The following is a 16,009-nucleotide window of genomic DNA, read 5'->3' as shown; positions in this document are numbered from 1 at the left end:
GACCTTCATCGTGGCCAAAAGCAGCACAGCGCATCACCTGACATTTGCAAACTAGTAATTCCCATAAATTACCTGCTTGTCTCTCATTTTTATTCCAATTCATGTTAAATGTCAGAGAGAATCACCGGTACCTTTGTTCTCCAGTTTCTTCCAAGATGGCTTGAAGACAGCGGATAAGCTGAAGCAGTACATCGAGAAGCTGGCAGCTGATCTCTACAATGTAAATACTCACATCTTTACTTTTTCATCTGTTCTTGTGCTTTTATTTTGGCTTCCATTTTTCAGAGTTATTCGCAAATGTGTTTGTGTACATGTACTTTATCTGTGCTTACATTTTTTCTCTGAATTAAATCAATTAAGTTGTGACAAAATAAAATTTAAACTCAAGGTCCACTTACTAACTTCTACGTGACTCTCATAACTCAATTCACAGGAAGAAAAACAACCATATGGGTTCAATAAGAATAAAGAGATTTTACAGTTTCCAGGGTTGAGGATGAAGTTGCACGCTTATTACAATATCAGTACTGTCAAAACTACGTTCTGGCTTTCATGACAGACGCTTCTGCAGTGCCCACTATAGTCCCGCCTCCTCCCACTCACTGACAGTGATGTCTTCTGGTCACTCGTCTCATTCGCTCCAATTTCATATAGACCTTTGTTTTGTTTTTTGTACTTACACTTTAGTGCATTTTTAATTGTGTGACACTCTTAGAGCCTTTGAAGCATTACCGCAAGAAGAATATTGTTTTTATTAATGTAAAAAAGTTCTAATTATTGTTAAACTTCACTACAGTTGAAGCCACTGACAAAGAAAAAAGAAGTTGTCGTCATGTTATAGCCTCGTAATATATATGTGAACAGCACAAATCACATGGAGTCTGATTTTTTAAATTCCTAAATCAGATACAGATCTGATTTTTTGCAAGTCATAACAGAACTCATGCAGCTTATACATCACTTGCCTAAGTTTGTTACGTGAACAAGCCTTAAAGTACTTGCATGAGCCCTAAAAGAAATGATAATATGAACATATCAACAATAAGTTATCGTTAAGTGATTCTTCTCAGAATTGCAGATTTAGTACTCAAACTTTTGAAAAAGTTAAGCCTACACTGACTTTTCAACACCACTTCTTATTTACAGTTCTGCCATTCTTTCCCCTGAAGCAGCAGTTTTATCAGCATACAGTGCTCCTGCAGTTATTATACGGGCGGAAAGTAGCACATCTGCAGCAACTGTCATGATTCAGAATCTCCTGGAAACTTGGAAACCTCGCATACCCGAAGATGTTGACGCCCGGGAAAGTAGAAGTCAAACCAAAGATTCCTAAACTGTACTAATCATTCTCAATAAATTTAATTAAACAGCAACATTTTGATCTTGCAGAGATTTCACAGAAATGGCACTTGGGAGCTGTCAGTACAGTGTGCGGCTCTTCTGACTCCTGGTTTTTGTTTTTTTCGTTCTTAAAAAGTTTTGCCATGTGGGTTCTCACTGTTTTTTAATTCTTGGAAAAGTCACACAACTCAGAGTGTGAGGGATGTCAGGAAAGTAAGCACAGAAAAAGTATATTTTAAAAGTATTGGGAAGGTTTTTTTTTTGAGCAGTTGTTTTCAGTCTTGGTATTTATGAGGCATTTTATTTGTGCAATAAATGATAAACACAGCTGGTGTTCTCTCTGTTCTGCTGGTGCATCTTTGAGTCAAACCCTTTTTGTTCTCCTCAGATCAAACAAACTCAGGATGAGGAGAAGAAGCAGCTGACTGCCCTGCGGGATCTGATCAAGTCCTCCCTCCAGCTGGACCAGAAGGAGGTAGGCAGGCCACATTCAGAGAAGCACAGCCAAATTTAAACTTGTAGCAGGTGAAATTCTTAACCCTTTGAAACCTGGGCAAATAGGCTTGATTTCTTTCATAAACATGGAAAGAAGTTAATGAGCAAGTTATTAAGAAATGGCCCAAAAACTTGCAAGAAATTAAAAAAAGTACAGGAAAATGACCTGAAAATGAGCAAAAAAATAACAAAACCCTGAAAAGTGCTTAAGAATTGTAATAATTATGTAAAATAATTTTAGATATATAGTTGTGATAATTAGAAATATAGTTTTCTGTACATTTTTTCCTAGCTTAAAAAAAATTGAAATTAAAATCTAGTAATTTCTTGCCATTTGTGGGACGTTTCTTGCCAAGTAGCCTTTTCCCCCATGTTATCGAAAGAAAATTAAACCACTTATCTCAATTAGATCAAACCTTTAAATACTCATGAAAGGTGTCTGAACGCAGCACAAGAGTTGTCAATCCAGGTTTCAAAGCGTTAATAAGGCCAACCCAGACTCAGACACACAGGGCTAAACAAAACACCTGATTCACATATACCAGCCGTGTTGCTCCAGCTGCTACACAGATTTTTTAGAAACCGATGATTTGACACTCCTCCCATCACATGTTTTTACCACACACCTCCTCTCACTCTGGCCACTACCAGGTTTGGAGCTTGTCTCCTGCAGCACAGAGCGAGTGCCCAGTGCTGTACCATGCTGGTAGCCAGTGTGTGGTAGGCTTTGCTGGTGACCAGTGTTGTGCCTCACTGGCTGCTCAGTGGAGAGCCACTCACTGCCCGACTTAACACCGCACCACATCACACTTTAAAAACACTGCCAACCACGGATAGTCTGCTGCAGCTTGTTCTCACACATCCTCTCCCTCAGTTCGCTGTTCTGCATGACACAATCTAGAGTCTTTCACATTTAATTTACACTTCCTGTAGCTTTTCTTGTTAATAGCACCCACGGTAAGCACGATATTTAGAAAGTTGTACACACAAGATTGCTGTTTCGGTCGGGCGGCACACTCTTTCACACCCATCGCCTGCACCTGAGCTGGATCTTTCACACCTCTCCCCTCTATCTCCCCCCTTCTGCCTTCTGCTTGTCTGGAATCAAGTCTAGAAGAGTAAGTGCTGGTGCATGTTCAGCATGCTGGCAACTGTCCGTTCTGCTTGACAGTAGAGTGGTTTGGCCCTTTAGAGGCGTCGGAGCATGCCCTGATAGAGTTAATTTTCCTTTTAGCACTTTTGAGAAGACACTTTTATGTTGGAGGAGTTTGTAGTGTGTCTGTGTGCGTGTTGCATGTCTCTCAGCAGCTTCTCTGTATACCCTGTGTGTTAAACGCTGGTGTTTTTGTGTTTGCATGAATCGTTTGGATTTACTCAGGACTCGCAGAGTAAGCAAGGTGGCTACAGCATGCACCAGCTGCAGGGAAACAAGGAGTTCGGCAGTGAGAAGAAAGGCTACCTGCTGAAAAAGAGTGACGGGTAAGCTGCTGGCACAGCCATTATTTAAAAAAACGCCGTCTAGCGCCATTCATGTTGCATTAAAATTTAAAGTGCACACAGGGAAGAAAGACATGACAAGTCCTTGCCTAATGTGCTTCCCCGTTCCCTCCTCCTCTTCTTCACAGGCTGAGGAAGGTGTGGCAGAGGAGGCAGTGCTCAGTGAAGGGGGGCATGCTCACCATCTCTCATGCCACAGTGAGTACACACACACACACACACACACACACACACACTGACTGTGCGGATCAAAGGGAGAACATCATGCGGGGAGGTTGTGTTGGGCTTTCTCAATCTGGAGGCTGGCAGAGTGGAATTGACATAGATGGGTTGTCATGGCAACCCTGTCTCCCCCTCCTCTCCCTCTCCTGTCGCCCCTCCCCCCCTCTGCCTGCCGGTGACTCATCTCAGAGCGAGTGTGAGGGTACTGTATATGCTGGCGTGTGTGCAGGGTCGTCTCTGCTGTGGTGCAGCTGCAGTAGCTGCTTTGCGGTGTGACGTTTTCTCTTCCTGTGTGGACGGCAGGAATCTAAAAACTGCATTCAAATCTGAATTAACTCTGTAACACTGTCTGTCATGTGAGTTTTAACCTCCCGCTGAGCCTCGAACAAAGAGAGCTGCCGGACTGAGGAGCTTAGCACAATCCGTAAATGTAGCTTATTGTGGCAGAGCAGTGGCAGGTGTCTCATCAGGCGAGGATGTAAATCCAATTGTTGACTTAAAAAAAAAAAACAGGAAATATTTCATTTGGATTTAGGAATTAAGGAGGTTTAGTCTGTGCATTTTGGCTGTGTTAATCTGACTGCCACTAAAGTTACCAAATTATATAATCTCAAGAATTGTTTAACGTATAGTGTGTAATTTATTGCCACTAGGGGTCTCTCAGTCAAAACAATAACAAAAGATTGAGCATTGCAGTCAGTTTCTCCCAGTTAGGATTCCTTTAGTGTTCATCGTTCAAAAGGTTTTTACCAGGAGCCGAATTATTCACAGAGATCTCTTTGTCTCCAAAACAAACAGATCCGGTGTGCTAAACCAGTAAAAACCCTGAATAAAACTGTTTCATGTGAAAAATGAGTGTTTTTCCAATGTTGTTTGGCACAGCACGGCAGGGGCTGTAGCTGAGCTGCTGCTAATGTTTACTCAGCTTGTCTATGTTTTAACCTAAGATTAAGACATCTGATGACTAAAGTCCTTTATCCGGGTAAAATATATAGTTGAAAATGACCAAAAAAGTGTTTTATATGACTAAAAATTTGATAAAAAGTCAACTTATGACAGCTTCTGGCAGACGACCCCGATGCATGCTCAAAGAGAATATGATGCCGCTGACAGGCGACGTAAATGACATGGACTTGTCATTTGATTAAAATGACAGATTTCTCTGCGTTTAATGTAACAAGAATAACAAGACAAATCACAGCATATAACATTGGCATAGTCATTTTTAGACATTTAAATGTGGAGAAGTTACATATTGTATCGTTAGAAGAAGCTTCTAAAAGATGTCAGAGGATTTATATCTGACGAGGATTTTCCTCATGTCTACAAACCAACAAGTGAACTCCTTATTTCGGGAAAGTCATCTGATTTATAACCAGCGATGTTACTATAAATATTATTCAAACTAAGATGACTTGATTCCTATCATTGTGGAGCAAAAAGCAAACGATGGACTGCTTATATGAATATGTATTCAGGGTGTCTGCAGGTCCTTAAAATGTGATAAATTGTATAAATATTAGGCCTTAAAAGTCATTATCATTGTCTTTAATTTGAATTAGTCTGAGGTCTTAGTTGCCACAAACATTTGATTTAATATATTTTTTTCTTCTTTCAATTTCTTTATATCAAAAAAATCAAACTCAGTTCTATGTGAAAGTCCACATTTCTGAAGTTGCAAATCTTTAAACCTATCATTGGATCTAATACTATATATATCAGTTTACTTTATACTTTTATGTAATCCTTAACAGGGGTTTGTAAATAGCTAATAAACACATTCAGAGGGGATATGAGTTGCTATTTTTATTCTCAATTCTTATCATTTTGGCACTGGTAGTTTGCCTTTGGCGCTGACTAAAACTTCTTTGGGGGATGCCAGAAATTCCTCTATCCATGAAAAACCCTGGTAAGCCTGGTGAAGTTGGCATTCAGGAGGCTTTTTTACCGAAAGACAGAGCTGCATGTACCATGGCAGGGAGGATAAGCTCTTACCGCACGTAATGACTGATGTATCCTCTGTGTTTCTGTTTGCTGCTTTTACAGCGTGAGGGTGTGAGCTTGATTTGAACCTTCACACAGCTGCTGCCTCGAACATGATAACTCGGAGAAGCTCAGGGGACACGCTTGTCTCAGATGTGATATGAAAGGTTTCCTTTTGTTCAGCTGAGCGTCGGAGGGGCTAAATCCTTAACCTTTAAATCTTTAATCTCTCTTCTCTTGGTAGTTGTACGAGAGCTCATAATCATTTCTCTCTGTCTGGAGGTGGTTTACCGCCACTCCAACTCCTTTTTTTCTTCAGCCTTGGTGGCAGCTGAACTCTAGGTGACTCTAGTTGACATGGCGGGTTGCCAGCAGGCCAGGCGAGCTCCGCAGCTCATCACAGCCTGTTAGCATTTCATTAGCACGTGCCCTGGCCCCCCCTCTCTGCCCGGGCACTGGCAGGAGACAATGCTTAGTATACATGTGCCAACTGGGCCCATTATTACAGTACACAGGCCAGCCAGCACGGTCCAGTTTCTTAATGGGGAGTTCATCCTGCTTCAGTGTGACAGAATTCAGATTCTTATTGTGTGAATATTCAAATATTCACAGCAGTAGTGTGAAATAATGAAAACTTAAGTTGATAGAAAAAAAAGATCAATTTTTGCATGATAAAGGTCCTTTATCATGCAAAAATGTTAGCTCCAACTTATTTAATATGAGGCTTTTCTACTTTGCTCTGGTAAATATTACTGTTGTTTTTTGTGTTTGGACCATGTAGCCAATAAAAATGTCAATAATTTGGTGGCGCAGCTTCTTAAAAATGCATATTTACTGCAGTTTTATATTATATTATATATATTGTATATATGACATTATATTGTAAATTATTTGATAAATTCAAACATGTAATAATTTTTCGTTTTTCTTTTTGTTATTGTTGATTAAATTTTTTTTAAAAAAATTACAAAAATTCCTCTTTCTTTTAATTTAATTTTTGTATATTGCAGCATCTGTTGTTAATTCGGGGGTGTTTTTTTTTTTTTTTAAAGCTATTTTTTTTCTTTTAATTGTTTAAAATTTGAACAGTTCATTACAAAATAATTTAAAAATGAAGTAATTCATAGAGACCCTTGTGTGTAATATAGTGATCTGATATAGTGATATTTCCTGTCTGATCCTCCATCTGTTTGTGCTCACAGTCCAACAGGCAGCCGGTCAAACTCAACCTGCTCACCTGCCAGGTCAAGCCGAGCGCTGAGGACAGGAAGTGCTTTGATCTCATCTCTCGTAAGTTTTACACTGCCGTGCTGCACATTTCACTTCATGCCTGAATAACACAGTTATATACTGCACATGTTAGAGTGCGACAGCTGGGGAATTCCTGCTTTTTATAAACATCAAGGAAAACCAATCTGTGGAAGTGTAACACACTATTTTTAGACGGCTTGTCCAACAGGTACCACACAGGCCGAGGAGTGATGTATTTGAATAATTTATTGTACGCTCTCAGTTGCCTCTAGTTTTATAAAATGTAAGAGAAGATGTCTGCTCAATAAATGGGACCTATGATGTTAATATTAAGGTTCATACTTTTATTTTGGGTTTACTAGAACATGCTTACACGTTTTAATCATAAAACGCTTTATTCTCCTCGTACTTTGTCTGCTGGGACACCTGTATTTACCCTCTATTTTAGCACCTGTTTCTTTAAACCTTTTCTCGAAAAAGCCCAGTTTGCTCTGTTTGGTCAGCATTTCTTGTTGTTCAGTAGCTCAGCATCTCTGCACCGTCATTTCAGCCGGGAGAAGGACTGTAAATGAATAATGAATAAATGAGTAATCAATAAATACTGTAAGTAAATCACCAATAAAAGCTTCTATCCAGACTTGTTCAAGCAGGAATATTATCTGAAATCAGGGAGAAATTCATAACATCATCAACCAAAATTATATATTTCCTTGATGTGAGCATGTAGCTACATGTAGCAGTGCGTGTGTAACACTTTCAAAAGCATCCCTGGAGCAGATGAACATAAAAAGAAATCCGTCTCGAGCTGACGTCAGCTTGTAGCCGAAGTAGAAAAAACATTGGAAACAGAGCGCAGGTCGACTGATTTATTGATTTGGCTCATTATTTAGATTTTTCTGTTCAATTGTTATTATATCTGCCTCTAAAAATCCATTGTCAGACTGTGGTTTTTGCTCAGAAGCATTACTCTAATGTACGTTTATTTTATTATTTGAAACTTTGACTATATTTAATATGAACATTATATAAATGACAGAAAACAGATCAAAAGCATAAAAGGTCCCCTTTAACGTCATTGTTTCTGTATTTCACAGATAACCGGACATATCATTTCCAAGCTGAAGATGAACAAGAGTTTGTCATGTGAGTACTTTAGAGTTTTTATCATGATTTTTAAAGTTTCTGAGTTTACCTGTCCTGCTATGAACTTGTAATATCTGGCAGTGTCATCTCATGGTTTTTATTAATAAAGGTGTTGGTTAGCGGCTGCTCTTCGTGTCATACTCAAAGACAGGAAGTCACAGAGAGACTGTTGGAGAGTGGGTGGCAGTGCGAGGCTGTCAGTGGGAATTGTGGTTTGCAGTAATTCAGGTCGCTGTAACCCCATACTGTTGTTTCCCATGCTGTCACACACACTTGTATGTCGGGAGACATAAACACACACACACACACACATGCAAAGACATCGTAATTCAACAAATGTTCCCACCGCTACGTTTCCGTAATTGAGAGATGAGGACATAGCTTGGAGTTTTTCGAAACATTAGTTTTCAGCCAATGCACCTAAAAAAATTGACAATTAGCCACTTTTTAGCATTCAGATCACAGTAACATTAGCTGTAATAGGTAGAAAAACGATGCAGCTAAGCTGTTACAGTTTTTAGGTGATTTGCCAGGCTTGTTTTAGATTTGTGATACGCCAGTCACCCTCAACTTTTTGGGGTCAATTGCGAAAGTTTCCCCAGACGCTCGACTTTTTTGACGTACTGCTAGACTATCTGTGATCCTGTCGTGTTTTGTTAACTGTCCCAGTTTCAGCAGTGCTGGACTGCTCGTGACTATTAATGCTAGAGCGAGTCAAAGTCTATCATTATAACTAAGTTTAAAGGTCTTTGTCTGAGAACAACTAATAATAATCATTGTTGATTTAAAATGAATAGTGCTAGATTACTAATACTTAATTGATGGGATATTTGGGATTTTGGGGAGTAATTTAGTATCTAAAAAATGGCTGAGAATTCTAATATTGATTTTAAAGGCAACAATTGAGGCTTCAAAGCTTTAGCTCAGCCTTAATTTAATGTAGGAGAAGTTACAAATGTATTATTTATGACCAATTTCATACTGCTGCCCGACTTCGACTTGTTTATCATGTAAATATTTGCACGACATTTAACTTTTTCTCAGTTTAGTAGTAAGGGCAATGCTAAGTGAAGAAACACTGGTGTCACACACTGTCTTCATACGCATTCCTCTGGTATTCAGATGACATTTCGGCCCTCAGGCCTCCTTCAAGATCAACAGTAAAGATTGTTCAAGTCATGATTGTTGATCTTGAGGAAGGCCTGAGGGCTGAAAGCTTCATCTGAATACCAGAGGAATGCACATGGAGCCAAAGTGTGTGACTGCCAGTGATCAGCACCTCACTACAACCCTTGGTTTGTGTTACTTTTCTATTTCAACCCTTTGAAACCAGAGCAAACTGGCTAGATTTCTTTCAAAAACATAGGGAAAAGGCAATGAGCAACAAAAGCCCACAAGAGCATGATTTGGAAATTAATTTAAAAAAAGTAAAAACAACAAAACAATAAAATAATAATGACCTGGAAAGGTGCTTAAAATTTATAATAATTTTGTTACATAAATATAATCGTAATATTAATAATCTAATGTCTTAAAGCAGCAGAAGTAATGTGGCTCCAGGTTCCCTTTAAATAAGGTTGAACTAGCATTTCTGTTTTTTATATGCATGGAATACTACAGTTGTAGTGTTTGTACAAAGCATAGATACAGCAAGTGCAATAAAACAACATTAGACAAAATTAAACATCACAACATATACAGTATATACAAGAACATGGATCTAATTTATATACTGTTTTGCAGAGAAGGAAAGTCAAAAACAGGTGCAGTTGAATTCGCAATTATTAGAAAAATTGACGCCCCAAAATACAGTCAATTGTATCAAAACTGAAAAAAACTCCTGAAACACACTTTGATTTGAGGCACTTTTCTCTTCTGGCCTTGCATGTTCTCACTCTGATGCCTTGCTGTGGTTCAACACTGTGGATCTCCGTGTATTTGTCGTCCTGTGGGATCCAGCTCGCTCCTCCTCGCTTGCCGCTTTAGTCACGCACTTCGAGCTGCAGCAGCGGCAGCGTCTTCATGGGATTTTCCATGAAATATTTAGTATTCCATAGAGCTCCTGCTTTGGTGCAATCACGCTCCCCCTCAATTAGGCTGGGAACAAATTATAATGCATAACATAAGTAAACACACAAACACTTTGGCTCAGCATCTGTACACCTACACATCTGTGGATTGAAATAACTTGTTTCTTCACACTTTCAGAGAAACAGACAATCTAACACATCGCTTTATGTGCCCACTCCCTGTCTGGCCTCTGCCTCTGCAGACAGGGTTGACTGACAATGACAGAGGAAGTGCTGACGTCAGGCTCATAATGCCTAGTGTGTGTGTCAGTACGTGTGTGTGTGTGTGTGTGTGTGTGTGTGTGTGTGTGTGTGTGTGTGTGTTCAGCATGTAAGACTGCAGGAGCAGATTGTGTGTTGTAGAGAGCTGCAGGAGGCCATGTTTGAAGGGCAGGTACATTGTTTCCTGTCTGCATGACTCGTAATGACCACAGTTTGTGGCTGTGTGTGTGTGTGTGTGTGTGTGTGGGTGGGTATCTGTGTATGTTTGCTTCTCAAAAATCTGTAGGCACAAAAAGTCTGTCGAAGGAAATACATCTAAATTAGGACATTTTCAGACACATAACAATTTTTTTTAAAAAAACATCTAAAAATGGAAATAAAATGTGAAGTAATTCTATTGTTATCTTCTCATTACTTAGAGAAATTAGGTCTTTTACATGTCCTTTGTGCAGTTTTAATGGCCCTAACTTTCCTGCTGCACTGCCATTATTTGTTTCAGACTGATGCAGTTGCCATTTTCACAGTCAGCAGCTACGTTTTGTAAGCAGCAAATGATCTTATGGGCGCTCATCTGTGCACTGATGGCTGTGTAGGTCTTAAAATGAGGTGTAGTCAGTCGGTATTGGTGTATTGATATGTTGAGGCAGCAGAAAGCAGTTGTGCCGGTGACCAACAAAAACCTGGTCCAATATCAGAAGTGTAGTATTTTCCTGTTATTTAAAAAGCGCATTGTTCAGATGGTAAGATGAACACATATATGCTGTTCACAACATGCATGCACTCTGTTTGTTAGATACACAGGGACGCGCAGAAAGGTTGCAGGACAGGTGAACTGATGCATCATTAATGACGAAAATATGAAAGACATTGTCTAAAATGTGAACATAGCAGAGAGCAGAGCAGGGCTGCAGTCTGACTCCCCATTAAGAGCACATTTACACACATGGAGCAGCGTAACATCACTGATTATTTCAGAAGCTAAAGTTTTTGTTCTGTTTATCTGTCAGGTTTATAACTTCATTTTATAGTTTTGCTGCTTAAATTTTCCATGATATTTGCTGCAGTGGCATCACTGCTCTTACTGCATTACTTTCAGCAGAAAACTGCTCGCTTCTCCAATTTGCCAAATCCGCCATGTAAATAGCCGACCGCCAGCTGCAGGCGCACCTGGCTTGTAAAGGGAATGAGAGATAGCACTCTGCTTGAATTCACATTATGCCCAAAACACACCTATTATTTATTAATTAAGGGACTAAATACCACCCCTTTACCCCTTGGGCCGTACTTTGCATCCAGATAATGCGCCGTTTAACCAGCAAAAGAGGAGTTGCACACATCCTAAATGCATTTGCGCCATGCACTATAGATGATTTAAAAGGGGCCTTTTTTCTATTTATCCACCATATGTGTGTAATGAAGAATATATCTGTCTCTGGACCAATTGTACACACAGTAGACTTCTGTTTTTCCAGCTAATAATAATAAATATAAACATCCTGCTCTTTCATTTCTACAATTTACAGTTTTAGTGCTTTATTTAATTTTTCTAGAACAGAAATTATATGTTAAAAAAGCAAAAAAACGAGTTCCATCTTCTCAATTGTGAGGACATTTTTTTCTCAATTTTATGTCATTGTGAACTCTAAAATCTAAAATCTTTGGGTTTTTGACTATTGGTAAGACTGAACAAACACTTTAAAGATGTCCTCTAAAGCTTAGAAAAATTGTGTCACATTTTTATGACATTTTATAGGGTTAACAATGACATGAATTCAGCAAATGATCATTGAAATTGCAACAGTAGATTTTTCATTTTAGCTGATTGGGTTTATATCTCTTGGTAAAATAATTGCCACTGTGCTTAAAATAATGCATTATAAATAAAAATGTCTTACAATTTGTAACACCAGTAATGATGTGTTTGTGCAGCTGGATCTCGGTGCTGACCAACAGTAAGGAGGAGGCTTTGAACATGGCGTTTCGTGGCGAGCAGAGCAGCGGAGGCGAGGACGGTTTAGAGGATCTGACTAAAGCCATCATAGAGGACGTGCTGCGAATGCCAGGCAACGAAGTCTGCTGCGACTGCGGAGCTGCAGGTGTGTTCTGCTGCTGTTTGTGCTTCCAGAGAGGCTACACACACACACACAAGTATTTATCCTCTTCCTGTTTTGTGCTTAGTCAACCCTCACCTTGTTACGTGGAAAGACAAACACCTTCACCTCAGCATTTTGTGATTTCACTGTGGGCAAATGTTTTATTTAAAGCCACGCACCAATCTTGATTCCTTTGCAATGTCGCAGCTGCCCTGAACTCAGCATCCTTCAGTAAGATGGTAACTGAACGAGCTACAAATCCCCCTGCAGCCTTCAACAAACAAGAGAGTGTGTGTGTGCGCGTGTGTGTGTGTGTGCGCGCGCGCAAGCGTTGTTAGCATTCAGGACACAACCCGATCCTTATCCTCCCCCACATTAGGAAGCAAAGACTCAGCACTCAGGAGTGGCATAGACATTCAGGCCCTCTGACACTTAACACACTCTTACATATACATGCACACACACACACACACACACACACACACACTCCTCTGTCAACACAAACACACACAGCGGCTCACTGAGCGACCGATGGGAGACTTTATGCTCCGAGGGTTAAAAAAAATAACATTTCTGCGCTTTGAGAAACAACATCATTACATCACGTTGTTACATAAGTCACACACGCTCTGTCGACCCCTGCAATCTGCGGAGAGGGGAGGTAATTTGTCATGTCTATACTCTTGTTGCTGCATCCGTTCGTGTACTTGTTTCAGCATAAAACACATGTTCCAGATGTGGGTCTAAGCTCAGTTTGTTTCCTGTTGTTTTACTTTACAATAGATTTTAGGCATTCTCTGACAGGACTTCCTCTCCTCAGTGCATAAAATTAACTCTACGGATGGAAGGTCATTGTAATGACTTTCAAAGGTCACCTCTTTGTTCCCTGTGGTCTGCGTAGAAAGAGGACAACTCCATCTCATTTGATATTCTCCCGGGATCTCCCTCTATACGACGCAGCTTTGCAGCTTTGCGGCTTTAGCATCAATCAGCTATAGAGGTCACCGTGCACCAGCTCGTCATGCCCAGTGTGCACTCTTTGACCTGTCGCCAGCCTGCATGAGTTCATGATGTTGTGAAAATGTGTGTGTTTCTGTGCATGACTCATTGGATTTTCGGGCTGCCTCTGATGTTTCCAGCGGCGTCTGCCTGGTGTTCACTTGTCAGAAACAGACAGAACTGCATCCTCAGCCTCACAGCATCAGCGAGCTCACAACCAACACTGCACAGCTGTACGTTTAAAGCTCGCTTAAATCTCCCACAACATCAGGCAGTGATGCCGGTCAATAGCAGCGATTTAGAGGGCGCTATGTGCTACATCACAGCATGCTCGTGCCCTTTGCTTGGCAGTAGGTTATGCAATGGGCTGTATCTCCCTCCTGCAGTATGATGTGACTGCGTTCACTGTTTGTGCCTACGACAGTCCTCTAGTGGTCTGTTCTTGTTGTACAAATAAACCAATTGATGCAGTCGACGTTCACTTAATTTAAAAGCAAGGTTTGTGTGTAAAAAATCACACATCCCATCAGCTGAAATTGGGTTTTTATCAGGTGAAAATGTTATTTTCTAAACAAAACTCTTCAGTAATTAAATAAGTATTTCACCAACATAAAGAAGGACGAGGTTATCTCTGCAGTAGAAAGATACAAATACTGTGTAGATTGGTGCTACTTCCTTTCGAGCTCAAGAGGTAGAAAAACTACAATTACCATAATGCTATGCTTCCACTGGTGGGTGACATAATGTGGACTGTTCTGTGTGACACAATGATGGCTGGTGGCTTGTTTTACAGTTAAACAGCATTTTAGTCATAATATATGCTATTATTTTGGCCATGACAAGATTACATTAGAAATACCCGCATATCACATATAGGTGCAATCAAATTTTTGACCACACAAAAATCTGACAGGGATCAAAATGTTTGATTTCTATTTAGTAAGATTGTTGTTTGGAGTCAGTGTGTGGACATCACTCTCATTGACTGATATCATAAGATTATAAAATGTAGCTGTAGTAGAAATAAAATGCAGCAACCCCTTACAGAGGCCAAAGATCTATCTGATTCTGTGAATAAAAATGCTAACTTCTTATTCTAATAGTTATTGAAGCCCATTTGCACCAATATGATGAAAAAAAGATCCTGTTAAACTCTCTCAAAATAATATCTAAAAATATGGACTTAGGACCCAATCATACAGAATATATTGTGTTTTAGACACCAGGGGAGCCTTTTAGTAATTGTTTTCAATGAGTGTTTTTCTCGCTGCTTTTGTGCTGCTGTTCGCCTCATGTTTTTTCCTTGAGTTTAAAAACTTCAATTCAGGGCTGATAAAGCACCAAACGTCATCACTGTTTTTCCCCATTGTGCAGCCAGATGTACTGAGAGGTGGGCCTTGTGTAGTGGTGATGACAGCAAGCAGTAGCATGCATGGTGTGTGTGGAGTGAACGTAAGACATATCTGAACAAATTGTCTCCTCAACTACTTACTGATGTTTTACCAACTGTAATTAGGCCTGACGATTAACAGCTGATTCTCAAACTGTCCCCAACTCCTAAAAGAAGCCTCGACCTGACCATCATCCAGGCAAAGCTTCTCGACCAGTTTGCGGTACTCTGTGATTTCTTCTCTTACTGAGGGTCTCATGTGCCCACACGGATTAACATAGAGCCAGCGTAAGAGCTGTCCGTCTGTGCATTTTTTTATGCAGATAATAAGGTACAAATCAGTGAGTCAACTACTTCATAGCAGCTAAGGACAGGTAATTTGATGGTTTACAGTTCTAAAAAAAGACAAGGCAACCTGCAAAACTTAACTTTTGCTGATCAGGGACAACATATCTTGCAGTAATAAGGAACAATATTTTTATTTTTATAAGAAAATGTATCATTATTTTTAAATGCTAAGACATTATTTCCAGGATGTTTCTCATTATGGTGACTTAAAGGGATTTGTTTTATTACAGTGGTGGAAATGGCAAACTTATTTAAAAAACTACGGGGATGCAGTGCTGATAAATTTTGCATTTCTGAGCCTGTTTTGATTCTCACAGAAGAAAGACCAAATTTAGAAAGTGTTTGTCTTGTTATCTTGGTCACAGCACAGTTATAAAGTTGTTTTATAGCAGAGAATGTATAGAAAACTATCTTTAAACATTGGTGTCTGTGGTTTTGGTGTCAGTCCCAAGTGAGAGTAATAGCTCCTGTCGAGGCGCACCATTTTTCTCCCAAGTTCTGCAATCATACAGGAATAAATCAAATGTAGAGACGCTGAGAAACCAATTTCCCTACTGACAACAGCTGTAAAGCACCAGAATACAACGCAGCCACACACAATGTATTTTGAGTATAGGCAGGACTGATTTTACTGCTGAAAAATCTATTGCTTTGTTTTAATTCTTAAATACAGTTTTAGGGCATTTAGCTGATAGTTGACAGCTGAGAAGGGGGTGACAGGTCCAAGGCTGGACTTCAGCTGAGTTTAAATGACATTTGTTTGTACAGTTTCTGGCATTTTTTGGAGCAATTTGGAGCTTTCAGAGTTACCTGGTGCAACTTAAATCAAAATATGTTATTTGATCTTCAGTACAGGTGTAAATCTGAGGCATATAGCCAATTTAAAATAATTTTAATGGATCTACACCATCTGTCCATCTACTTGTTTATGGTACATTTTTGGAGAGTATCAACAC

The 16,009-nt window shown here is 39.7% G+C and overlaps 1 protein-coding gene across 4 annotated transcripts in view; it reads left to right on the top strand.

Moving 5' to 3' along the window:
- Positions 1-16,009, top strand: part of asap1b (ArfGAP with SH3 domain, ankyrin repeat and PH domain 1b) — a 78,053-nt gene that overhangs the window by 44,996 nt on the left and 17,048 nt on the right. For all 4 annotated transcript variants that reach the window (XM_042510829.2, XM_042510826.2, XM_088071957.1 and 1 more), the window contains exons 8-14: positions 145-220; positions 1,730-1,816; positions 3,215-3,315; positions 3,462-3,531; positions 6,741-6,828; positions 7,884-7,932; positions 12,153-12,319. In XM_042510829.2, the coding sequence (XP_042366763.1) occupies positions 145-220; positions 1,730-1,816; positions 3,215-3,315; positions 3,462-3,531; positions 6,741-6,828; positions 7,884-7,932; positions 12,153-12,319 (638 nt within the window). The remainder of the gene's footprint in view (positions 1-144; positions 221-1,729; positions 1,817-3,214; positions 3,316-3,461; positions 3,532-6,740; positions 6,829-7,883; positions 7,933-12,152; positions 12,320-16,009) is intronic.

Source organism: Plectropomus leopardus, chromosome 21, assembly GCF_026936395.1.
Source record: "Plectropomus leopardus strain MGB_pleo_1.0 chromosome 21, ASM2693639v1, whole genome shotgun sequence".
NCBI lineage: Eukaryota > Metazoa > Chordata > Actinopteri > Perciformes > Serranidae > Plectropomus > Plectropomus leopardus.
The sequence above is the reverse complement of the archived record's forward strand: the minus strand, read 5'-3'. Positions and strand labels throughout refer to the sequence as shown.